A 19,610-nucleotide genomic window follows, 5' to 3' on the forward strand; every position below is an offset into this window, starting at 1 on the left:
GAATGGAAGAAGATATTTGCAAATGACATATCCAAAACATATAAAGAACTTACACAAATCAACACCCAAAAACAAATAATCCAATTTAAAAATGGGCAAAAGACACGAACAGACATTTTTCCAAAGAAGACATGCAGATGGCCAACAGACTCATGAAAAGATGCTCATCATCACTTATCATTAGGGAAATGCAAATCAAAACTACAATAAGATATCACCTCACACCTGTCAGAATGGTTAAAATCAACAACACAAGAAACAGCAAGTGTTGGTGAGGATGTGGAGAAAGGGGAATCCTTGTGCACTGTGGGTGGGAATGCAAACTGGTGCAGCCACTGTGGAAAACAGTATGGAGGTTCCACAAAAAGTTGGAACTACTCTACCATCCAGCAATTGCACTACTGGATATATACCCAAAGAATACAAAAACACTAATTCAAAGGGATATATACACCCCTATGTTTACAGCAGGATTATTTACAATAGCCAAGATACAGAAGCAGCCCAAGTGTCCATCAACTGATGAATGGATAAAGAATATATGCCATATATATACATACAATAGGATATTACTCAGCCATAAAAGAGAATGAAATCTTGCCATTTGCAATGGCATGGATGGAGCTAGAGAGCATAATGCTAAGTGGAATAAGCCAGTCAGAGAAAGACAAATACCATATGATTTCACTCATATGTGGAATTTAAGAAACAAAACAAATGGGCAAAGGCAAAAAGAAAAAAAAGAGAGACAGAGAGAGACAAACCAAGAAACAGACTCTTAACTATAGAAAACAAACTGATGGTTACCAGAGGGGAGGCGGGTGGGGGGGATGGGTAAATAGGTGATGGGGATTAGGGAGGGCATTTGTCATGATGAGCACCACGTGATTAAAATAAAAACTAAAAAAAAATTCCATGTGCCATATCATATTCAACTAAAATTATTCCGCTGTAATTTAAAATGAACCATCTGCTTATCATTTAAGAGTTCCTAACAGCCAAGGCGAATTTTAACTGTCTTGCTTTAATTTTTTCAGAGTTTATTCACATATTACTTATGTAATTTAAAAACTTTTTTGGTAATGTTGAAAAGAAAACGTTATCAACTTCTGTGTGCAAAATGATAAGCTCCATCAGCTCTAGTTGTTACCTTCTTAGTCAAAATCTACAAAAAAAAATTGTGGAAAAAGATGAAGGGCAAGAGAGAGCTAAAAAAAAGCAAAAGTTCTCATTAATAAGAATAAAAATCAGGGGCGCCTGGGTGGCTCAGTCGTTAAGCGTCTGCCTTTGGCTCAGGTCATGGTCCCAGGGTCCTGGGATCACGACCTGCGTTGGGCTCCCTGCTCCGCGGGAAGCCTGTTTCTCCCTCTCCCACTCCCCCTGCTGGTGTTCCCTCTCTCGCTGTGTCTCTCACTGTCGGATAAATAAAATCTTAAAAAAAAAAAAGAATAAAAATCAAAAACAATATGATCAAGTTTGGCGATCCCTGTAAGAAAAGCCGAAGATGGCTGGATAAGAAGAAAGTGTACGACAAACAGGCAAGATGAGCAGTCTTGTTAATACCCTGCTTTCCTACCCTCCACGCGCAACTGTGTATGTGGTCGAATTTTTCTCTGCGTAGGGCAATCAGTTTACTCTAGGGAGCTGGCATTTTTCTCTTTGGGGTTTGGAGGAAGTACTATGGATTTAAAATGGATCATAAAATCCTGAATAATATTACCATCCACTTTCTTCAATTCTCTCTATCAAATATAAAGTGCATGCACATCAACTGAACTTTTCAGCTGCTTTCGTCCACAGAATTTCTCAGGGTGAAGAAGGAAGCTTTCCAAAGAACCCATGGGTCTTGGCTGGGGGTGAGGTAAGATCCTCTCTCACAATCCTGCCTTGGCTAAGTAATGTGGCTGATGCACTGAGCATCCATTCTGCCTCGTGTTTATCTTTCCATTCTACATAGTCCACAGGGGGATCAATCAGACCAACACAATCTATTTATTACACTTTGTGTGTGATTTAATTTAGTCAGTGACTCTAGTCAGTTAACATTGATTTTGCAGGCATCCGGAATTTTTGCACTGAAAATATAAACAAAGAGTATGTTAGGAGACCAGACCGTATGCCACACTGTCACAAATCTGAAGAACGCTAAGTTCATCTCAGGAGATAGGGATGCAATACCTGAGAGGAACAAGAGACTGACAGTCTTAACATTATGTAAACTATACGAAGAGATGACTTATAAATCCAAAGTGTAGTTACTATTAATGGAAATTAATACTTTGTTTTTGTGTGACTTATGCTTCCTCCCTTTTTCCAAATCCAGTGTGTCAAGGGATACAGTAGAAGAGCCCTGAACTAGGAATGAATGTGGAGACTCGTTTTTCATACCTGATACTGTCACGGTCATTAACTAGCTTTGGAAACTTGTGCAGGAATTTATTTTTAGGGGGCTTTAATTTCCTCGATATTTGCCTAGGCTTATATAGGGTCAATATACATAAACGCATATAAGCACAGCTCTGTCTCTGTGGGCTAGAACCCATGGCATTAAAATTAAATCAGGGAACTGCCACCTGCCCATTGAGAAACAGAGAAAACAAACAGGAAAAAAACTGCAAGACTTTGACTTAGATTCAATAATGATTCTCAAGTGAGTTAGAAACTAATATAAGTAATATAAAAATATTAACGAGGTATTTTACATTCTCAAGGGAGTTAGAAACAAATATAAATAATATAAAAATATTAATGAGCTATTTTACAGTCTTTTTTCCAAAATCTTTTGAAACCAATTGTGTATTTTACACTTAGGGCACACCTCAATTTGGCCACATTTTAAGTGTTCAACAGCCACATGGGGCTGGTAGCCACCGAAATGGGTGGCACAGGCCTCAAGTTACAAAATTTCTGGGTGAATCTTGGTGGACAAATATCAGTAGTCTGTGTGTGTCCATTTTTAAGACAATTCTTTAATTAGATAGCTGTTAAACTACCTAAAAAAATCTTGACCCAGGTAAAAGAGATTAACTGAATTGCACTTGTAAAAAAAAAAAAAGGAAAGGAATGAAAATTACCATACATTTTTAAAGATAAATTATATCAATACCTTAAGTTTTATACACTTTATACAATTACTGCTTTAAATTTATGTAAAATTGCCAATGTTATGTTCATTATAGAATTGCTCCCTTCAATTAAATAAGAATAGGAAGATCTATAATTAAAACTTTAAAACTTAAAAAACAAATACAACTACAAAGAAGTTCAGCAGTTCTAGCATCTCTACTGAGTCCCAAGTAAGTGACTAGAGAAGCCACAGAAGTAACTTAAGTGCGGATGTGGTTGAGATCTCTGTGCCATGCTGTTATTCACCTGTCTGTTTTATGGAATTGTATAGGAAAGATTCAATAACTACCCAAGACAGAACACAATGATTTTCAATAAGGGTTTGACAGTTTCCAGTATATAAATATGCTGACAGTCACCATAACAATGGTGCCAAAGCACTCATAATTGTGTACCTCCAGACATGGTCCTGGTATAGATGGGAAGATCTTTAGCTGCTCGCCTAAGAACTTCCTGATGGGCTTCTCCTCTTGGCTCTCTCTCCAGCAATTCTTTCTCTGCATAAGAGAGATGGAACTGTGGAAGAAAATTAAATTTCAGTCAGTGTTCTCAAGAAATAGCACATTGGTCTACTGCACCTACAAAAAGGTATATATATTAATAGTATCTATCATACAGATTCAGAGTGGTAACAGAGTTTGAATCTGGGCAAGTCTGTTAATCCGGTGGAACATTAGTTGATGAATCTAGAAAAAGGGAGTAATTAATAATATCTACTTCCTCAGATGTTTGTGAAACTCAAGAGGAATAGAGTATGTAAAATTGTTTTATAAACTGTAGAGTTCTACCCTAATATTAGTTATGTTAATAAATGAAATGGCAAAATAAACAAATTTGGCTCAATGGATAAATTTTTCAACTGGATATTACTAGGAATAAAAATAGAAACAAACCCATCAAACATGTTTTCTCATCTAAGTGAATTTTAACTTAGGGATAATCATTACATGAATTCTCTAGCACTCAAAAGAACTAATCATGCATTTTACTTTGTAAACTGCCAATTTGGCTTCCCCAATTAAAAAATACTTATTTGAGAAAAATCAAATTGGTTTGGGCTACACACACACACACACACACACCACAAAAAACAGTTTTAAAAGTCTGTATAAAAAAGTATAAATGTGTCCCAGGAGACATGGGACACATATCCTTTTAGATAAATAAAAGGATATTCACAGCATCGATGTTTGAAATGTAAAAAATTAAACACAACCCAAATGTCCATCAAAAGGATAACAGATAAATATCCAATAATTGAATCCTATATTACACTGAACAATTAATGAACCACAGCTGTGCGCAACAGAGAATCTCAACATACTGTTGAACAACAGATCATTTTACAGAACATATAGGATTCCATTTATATAAAATTTTAAAACCAGAAAGCTATACACTATAGGGATGGATATATATTTATATATGTATTTATGTATATTTTATTATAATTTATATAAATTTACATATAAATTTACAGATAAAATTATAAATATATTTATATATAAATATATAATAAAATTATTAAATTTAAGTATATAATTATATATAAGTATATATTACTTATTTATATATAAATACATATAATAAAATTATAAGAAAAAACAAGAGAATGATTAACACAAAACTTCAGGAGAGTAGGTACTTCTTGAGGAATGCAGGGAAATGCAACATGAAGGTACACAGGAAATACTGAAAATATAAATAATGTTTTCTATAATACTTGGGTGACTTTAGGTATTTTCATTTTATTATTCTTTAAACTGTGAATTATACATTCTTTTTTGTATGTATATTTCACAATTTAAGTTTTAAAAAAGTGATCTAATTATGTCAATGAAGGAAAGGAAAGCAATTTGTTGAAAATGAGGTCATGATATTTGAGCCCAAATCTTTCTTTTAGATAAATAAAAATTAAAAATATATGTTTAGAGGTTGACAATTCTACTGAGGTTATTTTATTTTTTAAAGATTTTATTTATTTATGAGAGAGAGAGGGAGAGAGACTGAGGGAATGAATAGGGGGAGGGGCAGAGGGAGAAGCAGGCTCCCCACTGAGCAGGGAGCCTGACGCGGAACTCGATCCCAGGACCCTAGGATTCATGACCTGAGCCAAAGGCAGACGCTTAACCAACTGAGCCACCCAGACACCCTACTGAGGTTATTTTAAAAACAAAAACAAATCTCCAGTTTTCAAATGTAGATAATTTCTAAGTTACCATAATATTCCCATATGCATGACACTTAGTTAAATATACTATAAAATTTCAGACCCATTAAGGTAAAGAAAATAAAAAGTTTTCTCTAAGTATAAATTTACATAATACAAATTATTCTAAATTAGTATATCAAATTTACTGGCATTAAACTAGTAGATAGGTTATAGTTAAATCTTTAAGAGTTTCTAAGATAACTGAAAAAAGTATTCTCCACATTAAATATTCCTTCTGTTTAAATCCACAGCATTTGCTTTCCTATCAATTAATTTCATAGTGTTTCAAAATTATACTTCAACCAGTCCTCTCTCAAATGAATACAAATAACAAATAAATGAAGGTCACATTTATGAAGGCATAGTACATTTTTTCTATCAGTTGCTCTTCACTTGCTTGCTACCTTACATCTCAGTTTTTAAAAAGTGAGTAACAGAACTGAAAGACTCCTCAGATGTTTAATGCTTTTATTAATAAATAAACAACACACTGCATCAGGTCCAGAATACCAAATACAGGTTGGTAGCATTATTACTTGTAAAGGATGGATGTCCAAACATCTAATTCTACCTTGGAATGCACCAAATATACAGTCCATTCCACCAGAATACTTTGATGTGCAAAGGTATGTCATAGATTTGAAGAAAGACGACATTTGTAGAGATCTGAAAGGATGGAAGATTTCCTAGGGTGGAAAAGATAATGTCCGTGACCTACCACCAACCTACAGGTTATGGCAGTCCTCTGGCCAATTAATGCATGTTCTTTTGTTTTGTTTAAATAGTTTTATCAACTTTGAAACACTTTAGATTCATAGAAAATTTGAGAAAATATTACATGGTTCCCATATATCTTCTTACCAAATTGCCCACATTATTAAACATCATATATTAGTACATTATGATATATTTACCACAATTAGTAAATAAATACTGATACATTATTATTAACTAAAGTCCATAGTTTATTCAGATTTCTTAAATTTTCTTTAGTTTTTACTGAGTTTCTTTTTCTGTTCCAGGATCCCATCCAGTATGTCACAGTACATTTATTTGTCCTATCTCCTTAAGCTCCTCCTGACTGACAGTTTCTCAGATTTTCCTTGTTTTTATTGACCTTGACAGTTTTGAGTATTCTGGCCAGCTATTTTATAAGATGCTTCTCTATTAAAATTTGATGTTTTTCTCATGATTGGTTTGAGATTAGTTGTCAGGGGGATGAAGACGCCAGAGGTAAGTGCCATTCTTACCACATTCAATCAGGGGATATGCTATCAACATTGCCTATCAGTGCTGACATGAACCTCGGTCACCTGGTTGAGGCAGTGTTTGTCAGCTTTCTCGACTCCAAAGTTCCTCATGATTTTCCCTTTTCTATCCTGTACTCTTTGAAAGAAATTCACCACATGCAGCCTACATTTACGGAGTGGGGTTTTTTATTCTTGTCCCTCTTGAAGGCAGAGTATCTACATTATTTGAAATTCTTCTATGAAAGAGACTTTTCTCCCTGTTTATTCATGCATTTATTCATTTACTTTTATCAGTAGACTCACAGATTATTTATTTTATACTTTGGGTTATAATCCTAGTTTATTTATTTTATTGCTCAAATTGTTCTAGCTTTGGTCATTGGGAGTTTTCAATTGGCTCTGTGTCCCCCTGATATGCCACCATCAACCTACAGATTGTCCCCAACTTACAGCAGTTCAACGATTTTTTGGCCTTTACAATAGTGTGAAAGTGCTACACATTCACTAGGAGCCATACTTCAAATTTTGAATTTGTATCTTCTCCCAGGCTGGTGATATTCAGTATGATCTGCTCTCATGATGTGGGGTGCTGGCAGCAAGCCACAGCTCCTGCCGGTCACGTGATCACAAGGGTAAACACCCGATACATGTAACAACCATTTTGTCCCCATACAGCCACTGTTCTTCACTTTCAGTGCAGTATTCAATAAATTAAGCAATTTATTATAAAATTGGCTTTGTGTTAATGATTTTGCCTAGATGTAGGCTAATGTAAGTGTTGTGAATATGTTTGAGGTCGGCTAGGCTAAGCTCTCACGCTCAATGGGTTAGACGTATTAAATGCATTTTTAACTTACTATATTTTCAACTTACAATGGGTTTATCAGGATGTAAACCAGTCGTAAGTCGAGAATTTTATTTTAGTCTATTCTAGTTAAGTCTATTTTATTTACTTTTGACCACTACTTTACTTTTCATCCCTGTAAGATATTCTGGTTCACCTTTTTTAATTTTAACTTTTACTTTTTATTTAAGCATAATTAACATACAATGTTGTATTAGTTTCAGGTGTACAACATATTGATTCAACAATTCTATATATTACTCCGTGCTCACTATGTTAAGTGTTGTCACCATTTGTCACCATACATTATTACAATACTATTAACTATATTCCTTATGCCGTACTTTTTTCATCTCTGTGACTTATTTATTTTATAACTGGTAGTTTCTACCTCTTAATCCCCTTTATGTATTTCACCCATCCCTCCACCCACATTCTTAGTTCCTGCCCTAATTCTAGAATCAGCCATTTCTCCAAGGATTCCTCCTTCCTTACCTAGAGAATGATATCAGAAACCAAGATCTGAAGTCAAACAGAGTTTTCAGGTTAAAGAAGAGTATAATTTTAAGAGGATATACAAATTAAGAAAAAACCCTGAAATCTAATAACAAGTAGAAAACTCACAGAATGTTATTTTTTGCTAGTGGTTTTTCACATAGGACAAAAAGGAACATATAATTTCATCAGTATCTAAAATGTACAACTTAAAACATAGAACAGTCTTGCCCACTGACTTGGCAACCAACGGCTTTCTTAATGACAACATGCAATGCCAAAGTTCTGATAAAACTGTTGGCACTGTAACTTGTGACCATTTTCTTTTCAAACAATTTGGCAAAGTGACTTAAATTTCCTTGATCTAGTAATTTGACTTTTGAGAATTTATATTAAGGAAATATTCCAAAACATAGGTAAAAAGTGTGTACAAAACATGTACAAACATGTTAACAAAATTATTTGTAATACAAAAAGTTGGGATCAGCCTAAAATTCCAAGTTGGGATGTGACAGAGTAAATTTTTACATATTTCAGTGAGAAAAATATGCCATTATTAAAAATGACCGTAAACCAATGATGGACTACTATGTGGGGGGGAAAAAAAAACCCAGACTATGTGCATGTTGAATACAACTAGGAAAAATAACTCAAAAGAAATTCAGCATGTAAACTGGCTATATAAGCGTGGAGTGATTTTTTCCTTTCTCTTTTTGTTTAGTCTCCATTTTCAAAGCATAATTTAGTATGGTTATCTTACTTTCATGGGAGAAAATCTTATAAATTGAAAAACTATTAGCAATTTAACAATCCTGTTATATAGAAAGGTAAATTTTATTTCCAGATTTCTTAGCATTCTCTCAATAGTAACAAGAAAATATTAAGATTATTTTCTTATACTACCCCTTCTCCTGCTATTTTAGTCCCATTTTTCTAAGATTTTTAGCAGTTGAGAGCACTCCAACGTCAATTTAAGTCAAGGATCCCTCATTTTACAATGGGAGGGTCTCTGGCTGCTGACCAATTAAAAGATTAGGGTGAGATCTTGCATTTTATTAATGGAATAACTCAAGATTCTTAGCCAGCAAGTCAGGACTCTTTCATAATAATGGTCTCCAAATTCTTCTGATCATGGACCCATCAGTAAAAAAATAATTTGAGACTGATATGCATATTTATTTATATATTTATTATTAGCTATTATATATGAAGTGTATATATATATACTTTATATATATTTTTATATATTTCATATATATTTCTATAAATTTCTATGCCTTATATATGTAACTTCATTTTAAAAAAAGAAACACTAAAAACATAATATATAAATGGAAGTGCTGCTATTTTTTCCCCCAACTCCAACTGATATCCTGGCTGCAGCCCCACCCCCAATGTGGTGTCCACTTTCCATACTAGAGCATGGTATGCTGGGAAGAGTGTAGGCTTGATGGTCAGAACAACTTTGCTTTGAATATTAGCTCTGCCACACACTAGCTTTAGATGCCCTGGGATACTGAGCTAACATTCAGAGCCTACTGTTCCATTTGTAAAACAGTAATAAACAGTATCTATCTCACACAGTTGTAGGAATTGAATAAAGGGTATGGATGTTTTTTGTGTAGAAAAATCACCAACAAAGCCTGCTACAGGTATAAATCACTGTCCTCAATCTCAACTGTTCCCTCAATACTGTGTCATTTCTTCTGTGTTTTACATTTTACTTTCCCACTCTCTCCAACCACTATTTTGAACGTCTGCTCTCCTCAACCTCAGTCAACTTACCTCCCTCTCATTTGTAGCCAATGATCTCACATATACTTTTAGGGAGAAACATTTAGCAAATACTTATTGAGTACCTTTTACGAGTCAGATACTGCTCTAGGTACTAGCAATGGGTCAGTGAACAAAACAGATAAAGTTCATGCTGTTGCAGAGCTTACATTCTAGAAATAATATAAAAAATGAATATGGAATGAGTTATAAAATGCTATGCTATGGAGAAAAATATAGCAAGGTTAAGGTTTATAGGGAATTCTGGGCATAGGATTTTACCATTTTATACAGAGTGGTCATGGAAAGCCTTAAAGATAAGGAAGGTATCATTTGAACAGAGACATAGAGATAGGAAGTAAGTAAGGGACCTGGCCACACAGTTACCTATGGGAAGAATGTTCCAGATCAAGGAAAAATACCCGGTTTCGAGACCCCTGAGGGAGAAACATGCATACTGACCTATGGGCAAGGAGACCAATGTGACTAAGGCAGCATTGAAGAGGGTCAGAAAGGTGGTGTGGGGGCAGGGCATGCGCAGCCTTTTAAGCAACAGTAGAGAATTGTTTTTACTCTGAGTGAGCTCGGATATCAAAGGAAAGTTCTGAGCAAAAGAATGATATGATCTGTCTTATGTTTTGAAAGGATCCCTGGATACTACGTTGAAAATACACAGAATAGGGAAACTGGTTGAAAGGGCTCTCGGATGTAGAGTGGGAGGAGTTAAAGTTGATTTTAGACCTCCAGTTTTGGGGTAAAGGATGAAACTTTGCAGGGCTCTGGAAAGGGAATGTAGGCAAGACTGTAAACAGTGCAACCGAATGGGAGACTGTAATGTCTCCAACAAAAGAGATGATTGAGACCCTGAATTAGGGTAATGGTATGAAAAAAAGAAAGGAAAAAAAAAGGGGGGGCGTTGGAACCAAAAAAGAAAAATTAGGAAGTAAATATATCAGCAGGATTTGGATGTTGGGGGAGGGGCAAGGAAGCAGGAGAATTCGGGGCAAGGCTGCCAAGCTTCCAGAAGGCTGGAATGTCAGGAAGGATGAGCCGGATGGCAGCGGCATTAACCAGTATAAGCAACAGATGAGTCACGGTTTGGGAAAGGGGATGGGGGTGACTTCAGCTTTTGATGTGCTGTGTCTGAGGTGTCAGTGGATTAAGGAGCTATGTTTGGCAGGGAAATATATAAGTTTGCAATGGGAGAGGTCAGAGTTGGAAATAGATTTGGGAATTGTCAATACAGAGGTCATAGGTAAAGCACCAGAGAGGATGAGATTACCTACGACAGGAGTCTGCCTTCTTCCTCATACTTACAACTAAGATCAGGTTGGGGGTAAGAGAGATAATAGGAAAGAAGTAAACATGGCAGGAGGAAGGAAAAAAAAAGGTAGGAAAAAAAATTAATGGAGAGTAGAAGAAAAACAGTCTACATGTAAAACATTTTAAGCCAAGCATACCACTAATTCTGTGCAAATATCTGTGGTTTTATTTTTAATATCCTTTCCCAGCTCATACAGCATATTTATTGGCCTTTTTGACCACAGCTGCATTTTTTAAACAGATTACTTCAGGGAACAATTTGCAATGATGCCTAGACCTTTCTTTTTTCTTTCTTTTTCTTTTAACTTGGCTAACTAAAACTCTACTATTATTACTGGAACAAAGTTTATTTCAATTCAACAAATATGTACTGGACTAAGTGCCAACAATACAGAAGTGAGTTAAGACACAGTCCTTTGCTCCAAGAACTTTTAACCAGGGTGAAAGACAGAAACAAACATTTAGAACGATCTTTTCAAAGTATAAATTTGACCATGTCACTCTACTTAAAACCTTCTGTAGCTGAGAATGCTATTCCCCCCTCCCCCAATATTCACAATTTCCTTCTGACATGGTTAATATGGTTAACATGACCACTGAGAATAAAGACTGCATTCCCAACCCCCTGCACAAAGAAATGTGGCCATATAACTAAGTTCTAAAGTAAGTTGCTGGCATCAGCAACTTCCAGAAAGTATCCTTGAAAAGAAGGAAATTTACTTCTACTCCTCTATCCTACTTTCTCTGCCCTGCTGTCTGGAAGGTAGACATGATGGCTGGAACTGAAGCATCCATCTTAGGCCAAGCGGTGATGTTGGAAATGGAGGCTACACATGTCAGAGCAAGAAGCTGTGGACTAGCTACAGACTTTGAATGTAAGAGAAGATTAGTTACATTGTTATTTTGTTGTTGTTGTTTCTGGTGGTTGACAGCCAAAGAATCTACTGTTAGTATGATAATTGATAATTATAATATAGCAATGTCTACCTTCAGCTCTATCTATATATCCATCCATCTGCCCTGATGTCTGACTCTAAAGTAGAAATGGAACACACAACAGATTTAATATCAGATATACAGTACTCACCCAGTGCAAAAATAATATTTGCCAAGTGAAAATTCAAGTATTTACCAACAGACACATTAATAAAAACGAATCAGTACACTCACTCAATAAGTTTGAAACATTAACAAAAAGACATAAAATTCATTCTTCAGACATCAATATTATTGATTTCCAACTTTAGGATAACTCTATTAATATTTTAACTTACTTCTTTTGAAGGATTCATTGGTAATGTAAAGATAGTTTTCCAGTATGACCAGACGAACATTGCAAAAAGTAGATGATAAGCAATCAGGCACACAACTAAAATGAGAAGAACATAATTATCATTATAATATGCAAATACAAATTGAAATCATGTTATTCACAGAAGATCTACTTATTCTAAATTAACCAAATTCTTTAATAATTTAATTATTTAATATCCCATGAAAGGAAAGCTCTCATCTGTAGACAGGCCTATCTATTGGCCAAAAGGCTACCACAACCTTTCCTAAATTATAAAAGTAAGGAAGCTATGCCTGCAACTTTAAATAACAAACACAGAATTAAACAAATGTTAAAACATTCAGGCTTTAAGAACTTCACTTCACTGAGAAATAGCAAAAGCAGTTCCTATCTGAGAAGTTCTTTGCTGATTTTGCTTAGCAGTGGTCAAATCTGTTGGCCCTGATTGTTTAAGGACTACATAATTAAACAGAGACCATCTGGGCGAAAAGAGATTTCTGCCAACAGGAGTTATAGTGTCTTGTTTATCACAGGGGACAATTGTTAAGAAAAGCATACTTTTTTCAGGCAATGTATATAAACACACTTTATATGATGTTTTAGTCTTGAAATGTACTATGCAAATATAAAATATTAATTTTGTATAGAGTGACAATGATCAGTTCTGGATGATACATTAATATATAAATTAATTCTGTAAGACACAGTTGAATAAAACATGCCAATTTAAAATACAGCATATTTGGTATTTTAAAACTGTGTGGCAATTTTTAAAGAATGGTGATACTCTTCATTTATTATTTATCTTCTTTTTAAAAAATGATTATACTCATAGAATCACTTAAAAATTCAATAATCCATTAAGACACTTAAATCAGTGTGAAATGACTAGAGCTAATGACATTTTCCACAAACAATATGGGTGACTCAGGTAGGGGGTAATACTTTCAGTTGAAACAGGAGATTGTTGATATTCCTATATCTAAAAACCACAAGAATCTGTGGCACAATGGCTACCACTTCAAGGGAGAGGTCTTTGCCAAGTGCCTGAAAGAATTCAGTCTGGAGACTGAGAGAAGTCTTTAACCCCACCTTGACTGCACAATCTCAAAGTATAATTTATTAATTCCAACCAAATCTAAATGAATACTATTTTTTAAAATTCTTTTTAAAATTTTATATCTAAAACAATAATAAAACATATCTTACCTTGTTCTCCAACGTTTTCCATGGACACTATAGAAATAAACAGAAAAAAAGAGATAAGTGATAGATTATGACAATTATGGCAAACACAGGGCCTGAAAGAGACATAGGGCTCTCGAGTAGGTTAATAATTTGGCTCCCCTTCAAATCAACATTCTTTAAATATTTGTTCAACTTTATTTAGAGGAGAGGTGAGCACTGTGGGAGAGAGGGGTAAGAAGGAAGACTGGTGTCTGCGTTCAGCCTGGGCTCTGCTGGCATTTCAGCCCTGAATACCACACAGAAAACAAAACCCATCAGGCGCGCTCTTTGTGGGTCTTAATCCTATATCGACGGTTTCTTAGTCTGCCTTCCAACCTGAGGTTCACATAAAAGCAGTATTCTTCAGATCACTACATTTCCAGAGACATTTAATGCACTTTATAAGTTGGCAACTGTCTAGTTAACTCTCTATAAAGAATAAAATGTTGTGTCCATGGCACACACTCTTCTTGCCAAATTTCTCTAAGTATAAATTCTTATGCCCAATGACGGACAGCTCCCTACTGTACGAGAGAGGCAGGTAACGTGCCTGAGAAAGCGCTATCCCTTCAGGGCTGTTGTAAACACCCAAGGTAGATGAGGACACTAGATTAGGGACCACATAGCTGAAACAAGCTGGGACAAGAAACTGTATTGAGTGATGACCCAGACATTTTCCTACCTTCTATACTGTCTACTTGTTCTGTTGCCCATTTGGTCTTCCTCCATTTGTACTAGTCTTTTTTGGAAGTTTTGGCCTATCTCAAAGTTGGAAGTTTTAGTGAGCAAAGATTTGGTATTTCCTGGAATTATGATTCCATTGCCTTAAGAAGCACTGGACTCAGAGGGTAATGTTGTGAGAGATTTTTAAGATTAACTGATCCAACAAACATCCTTCCTAAGAGAGCTACTGAACGTCAGTTTAGGCGTTTCTAGAAGCAACAAGAACCTATAGGTTTGGAGTAGTGTCCATTCCATTATTGGATTGCTCTAAAGAATTATTATAGGATTATAGGTTGCTGAAATTAGCCTCTTTATGGCTTCTTCCTATGATATCTAGGCTTCCAATCTATAGCAACAAACAGAAAATCTAAATGGCAAACCTTTACATAAAGTTATTTGTGTCTCCCTTAAATATTCTTTTATTTATTTATTTATTTTTAAGATTTTATTTATTCATTTGAGACACAGAGATAGAGAGAGAGAGAGACCATGAGCAGCAGGACAGGCAGAGGGAGAGGGAGAAGCAGGCTCCCCGCTGAGCCAGGAGCTTGATGTGGGGCTCAATCCCAGGACCCTGGGATCATGACCTGAGCCGAAGGCAGACGCTTAACCATCTGAGCCAGCCAGGTGCCCCTAAACATTCTCTTTTAGTACAAATAATATATGACTTCCAGATCTCTCACCAACCTTGATGTGGCTCCTTTCAATGTTTCCTAGGCTCAATTTCCTTTAACATTTCTAATACCCGGAATGGGACAGGCAGACACAGATGGTGATAAATATATACCAGATTAACATTATGGGGTCACAATTTTAATTTTCACTTCAAAAGTTTATTTGCCTAATTTTATCTTGGATTAGCCTAACTTCTTTCTGCATTGTGGCCTAGAGTGGTATTATCTTGCTTTAGAGATTTCTAACTTTCCAATATTCCTGAGAACTTAAAACTTCCCCAACTAACTGTGGTACAACTAGGCAACAAAGACTGATTTGTTGAAAGATCCTAAGGCATCACAACACTTTCCTGGCACTTATAGTGGGAAGAGAGAAAGTGGGGATAGTAAACTATTACCCGCCTTATCAAAGATGTTCCTATTGGCCAAGAGCAAAATGATGGCCTTTAAGGATTACATCTTGGAACCTGGAACCATCATAAACACTGCAAAGCTGGTAGACTGGGTTGCCAGTTGTGTCTTCCCACTGCCCTGTCCACCTAGTGATCTCTTTCCTCATTACTCATTCCTCTAAGGAAAAGAATGGGGCATCAGAGAAAAGACTGACTGGTCAGTTATCAGTTCAGAATTGATAAGAGTGAGACTTTCTGTTGCAGTATATAAGAAACTCTTGGGGGAGGGGGCGCCTGGGTGGCTCAGTCAGTTAAGCGTCTGCCTTCGGCTCAGGTCATGATCTGAGGGTCCTGGGATCCAGCCCCTCATCTGGCTCCAGGCTCAGCAGGAATCAGCTTGTCCCTCTGCCCCTCCCCCCTGCTCATACTCTCTCTCTCAAATAGACAAATAGAATCTTTTTTTTTTTTTAAAGAAACTCTTGGGTAAAAATAAAACATGTAAAACCCAAGCTAAAGATTGAGACTATCAGCCAAAGTAATAACCCCTAATATACAAAAGGATGACAAACTGCTTCTTGAAAAAACATCCTCAAAAGTGTGTGTGCGTGTGTGTGTGTGTGTGTGTGTACACACCCTCCCTTACCTCTTTGGCATGGATTATCAGGCAATCATTTAATATGGGGGTGGGTAAACTACAGTCCTGTTCCAGATACAGCCAGCCACCAATTTCTGTAGATTAAGTTTTTACTGGAACACAGACAAACCCATTCATTTACACAACTATTTTTGTGTTAAAATGGCAGAGTTGGGTAGGTGTGACAGGGACAGTATGGCCTGCATTGCGTAAAAGGTTTATTATCTGGTCCTATCTCACCCTCTATAGAAAAAGTTTTCCAACCTCTGTATATTAGCCAAGGTTCTCCAAAGAAACAGAACCAACACATACACACTGGCACGTAGAGATAGAGAGAAAGAGAGAGAAGGGAGGAAGTGACTGACCGATTTTAGGGAATTGGCTTACAGGATTGTAGGGGAGGACAAGTTTGAAATCTGCAAAGCAGGCTGGCAAGCTGAAAACCCAGTGAAGAGTTAACATTCCAATCCTGGGTCCAAGGCAACCTCAAGGCAGAAATTCTTTCTTCAGAAACGCCTGGGTGGCTCAGGCATCCAGTGAGGGTCTGCCTTCCGCTCGGGTCATGATTCCAGGCCATGGGATGGAGTCCCATATAGGGCTCCTTGCTCAGCAGGGAGCCTGCTCCTCCCCCTCTGCCTGCTGCTCCCCCTGATTGTGCTCTCTCTTTCTCTGGAAATAAATAAATAAAATCTTAAAAATAAATAAATAAATACTTCCTTCAGGGGACCTCAGTCTTTTCTCTTAAGGTCTTCAACTGATTGGATGAGGTTGGCCCACATTGTGGAAGGTAATTTGCTTTACTCAATGTCTATTGGCTTAAACGTTAATCACATCTAAAAAATACCTTCACAGCAACCTTCTAGACTGCAGTTGAACTAAACTGTCCATCACAGATTACTCAGATAGACACAAAATTCATCATCAAACCCTGAATTTATAATTGAGTTTTATTCTGGAAATCTACTAAGAAGATACGTGTTGATCTTTTATATCAGTTCTCAAGTGAAAGTTACTCTTTATTATATATTTATTACTTATTATAAGTTAATAAATCAGAACTATAGCTAGCAACTTAAGTACAGTACATCTTTATGCATCTGCTAGAGGGAAACCAGTAATAAAATCCCTTAACTCTTAAAACCTGACTACCAATAATCCCACCCAAATTATTTATACACTCATATGATTGTTTAGGATGCTATGAAACCTATTATCTAAACTAGAGCAGATTTAGTCTTGACTGATTTAAATTCAGTCTTGATTTAAAGCAGGGGATCATCTCAAAGATCATTCTAGTCTTATATCTTTACCGACTGATTTTTAAAAATTTGGCTTTGGTGATTATACATTAAGAGTTGGTTGTCAAAAATTATATCTGTTGATAAGAAACAGCTCAGTAAACTGTTGGTAACTTAAATCTAGTTCAACTTTTAGTCATAAGAACATCCAAATTCCAAAACTTCAGATACTAAAATACGCCCTCATAGTAGGAAAAAAAGAGTACTTCCCCCCTTAAATTAGCAAAGAACAGTTATGTAATTGTTGCTAGAACAATTGGTTTTTAGGTACTTTCATTGCAAATGTGTATTGCTGTGATCTTTCTATTTCTTAGTCTGAATTTTCTTTTTCTTGCCTCCAAATTCAAACTCTCTTTTTTGGAGGAATAACTTACCTACAATGCATATACACAGTAACTTTTCTATATAAATCCACAATGCTATTTCCAAATTCAATTTGACACAGATACATCTTAGCCCCAGATATGCAGTCTGATGATGAAGAATGCCAAGAATAAAAATTTGGTTCTAATGAATGAATTGTAAGGACAACTTTATAGGCAACCTCTATTTTTTTTTTGGCTTATCTTTAGCTCATTTACTGAAAAACATTCACTAACTACACTATGTTTATACTATTGAGGATAAAATGGCAAATATGATTCTATCCCTGTGCTCAAATAGCTTAAAGTTTATGAGATCATCTTAATTCAAAGTTAAAACTAACAAAAAACAAGGACACGTTATTAAGGCATTTTCAATTAAGCAATCAAAGCAGCTCAGATTCAGAAGATTAAAACAAAAACAGTAGTAGCAGAGCAAATATGCTTTAATATCTCCTATCCTAACAAAGTCTCTCCTTTGACCTCATGTCTGGCTGCTATCCCATTTTTCTGGCCTTTTCATGGGAAAACTGATTTTAACAATCTTCCAAATGCACTGTCTCTACCCCCTCCAGCTTCCTCTTACTCCCTCAACCAACTCCAACTGGACTTTCACCCCAGATTCCACTGCTATCACTCCCCTTAAGGTCACCAAAGCCCTCCCTTACCCTCATTCTCCATACTCAAGTTACTCTAACAGAATTAATGATGCTCTTTTTGAAATAGTTTGTCGAATTGGCAGTGAATTCTCTGACTGAAACGGCCAGTGGGACCACCTTGAAGTAGGATCCTTTGTCCTTTCAGCTACTTTCCAAGAAGCTGTGGCTCATTGTTCAGGTATTACAGATCAAAATTAGGAAGGTAGGAGGTACATGACAAATCATTCCCGTGAATACTAGTGACATTGCAGCCAGACCATTTTAATGAAAGACTTAAGAAAATATATTATTCAGATCAATATTTCCATTTGAATTCCAACTGTATTCTTTTCTTCCTAACAAATGTTTTTAATTAATTTTCTTTATAAGAGATCTACTTATATTTTTGAAGTCTTTATCAAGCTGTGTTTTCCTTTATTATCATTTCTCATTGTAATTTTATTGACAACTGCAGTACCTCCCTTCCTTGCTAACCTTATCTCATTACACTCCCCAATCTCATGATACTCCCATCTCATGACACCCTCCAGTCTTGTGCAGGATGCTTCAGCCACTACAGGCTGCCTTGCTTCTTCTTCTTCTTCTCTTCTTCTTCTTCTTTTCTTCTTCTTCTTTTCTTCTTCTTCTTTTCTTCTTCTTCTTCTTCCTCTTCCTCTTCCTCTTCTTCTTCTTCTTCTTCGATTTATTTTAGAGAGAGAGAGAGAGAAAGTGTGTGTGCGCGTGGATGGGGAGGGGGAGGGGAGGGGCAGAGGGAGAGAATCTTCAAGCCGACTCACCGCTGAACTCAGAGCCTGACTTGAGGCTCCATGACCCAGAGATTATGACCTGAGCTGACACCATGAGTCAGACGCTTCACCAACCTAGCCACACAGGCGACCCCAGGCTGTCTTGCTTCTTGAACGTACTAACATTTTCCCTCTCTAGATCCTCTGCACTTGCATTTAACTGGCTGGTAGAAGACCTGGACTCTGGTCTAATCCTCCCAATATGTGTGACCTTGATCATGACATTCAGCTGTTCTGTACTTTGATTTTATTGTTTAAACAAAAAATTTGTACTTTATTTTGGCAGTTCCTCTGGCTCTAAAATTTTCCTCAGTGTTACTCTGATGTATTCTGAAAAATCATTGACTTTTAAAAACCAAGGACAAAAGTCACTCTCCAAATAAATTTATCAGTGGGTTTATAGGAGCAGTTTTGTCAAGGACAGAGTGGTAGCTTCAAAATAGAAACAAAGAGTAAGGATAAGGCTTCATAATGAAGACTTCCCAACACATGGCTTCCAACTGGAATCGAGACTAACATCCCAATAGCCCTAACCACAA

At 36.2% G+C, this 19,610-nt stretch overlaps 1 protein-coding gene across 1 annotated transcript in view; it reads right to left on the reverse strand.

The window, feature by feature from the left end:
- Positions 1–19,610, reverse strand: part of ZDHHC2 (zDHHC palmitoyltransferase 2) — a 70,240-nt gene that overhangs the window by 29,407 nt on the left and 21,223 nt on the right. The window contains exons 2-4 of the mRNA XM_025886031.2: positions 13,527–13,553; positions 12,298–12,392; positions 3,522–3,642 (exon numbers count right to left, since the gene is read on the reverse strand). Of these exons, the coding sequence (XP_025741816.1) occupies positions 3,522–3,642; positions 12,298–12,392; positions 13,527–13,553 (243 nt within the window). The remainder of the gene's footprint in view (positions 1–3,521; positions 3,643–12,297; positions 12,393–13,526; positions 13,554–19,610) is intronic.

The sequence above is a fragment of the Callorhinus ursinus genome, unplaced genomic scaffold, assembly GCF_003265705.2.
Source record: "Callorhinus ursinus isolate GAN/ISIS: 27379988/994484 unplaced genomic scaffold, GSC_fseal_2.0 scaffold17, whole genome shotgun sequence".
NCBI classification, from domain to species: domain Eukaryota; kingdom Metazoa; phylum Chordata; class Mammalia; order Carnivora; family Otariidae; genus Callorhinus; species Callorhinus ursinus.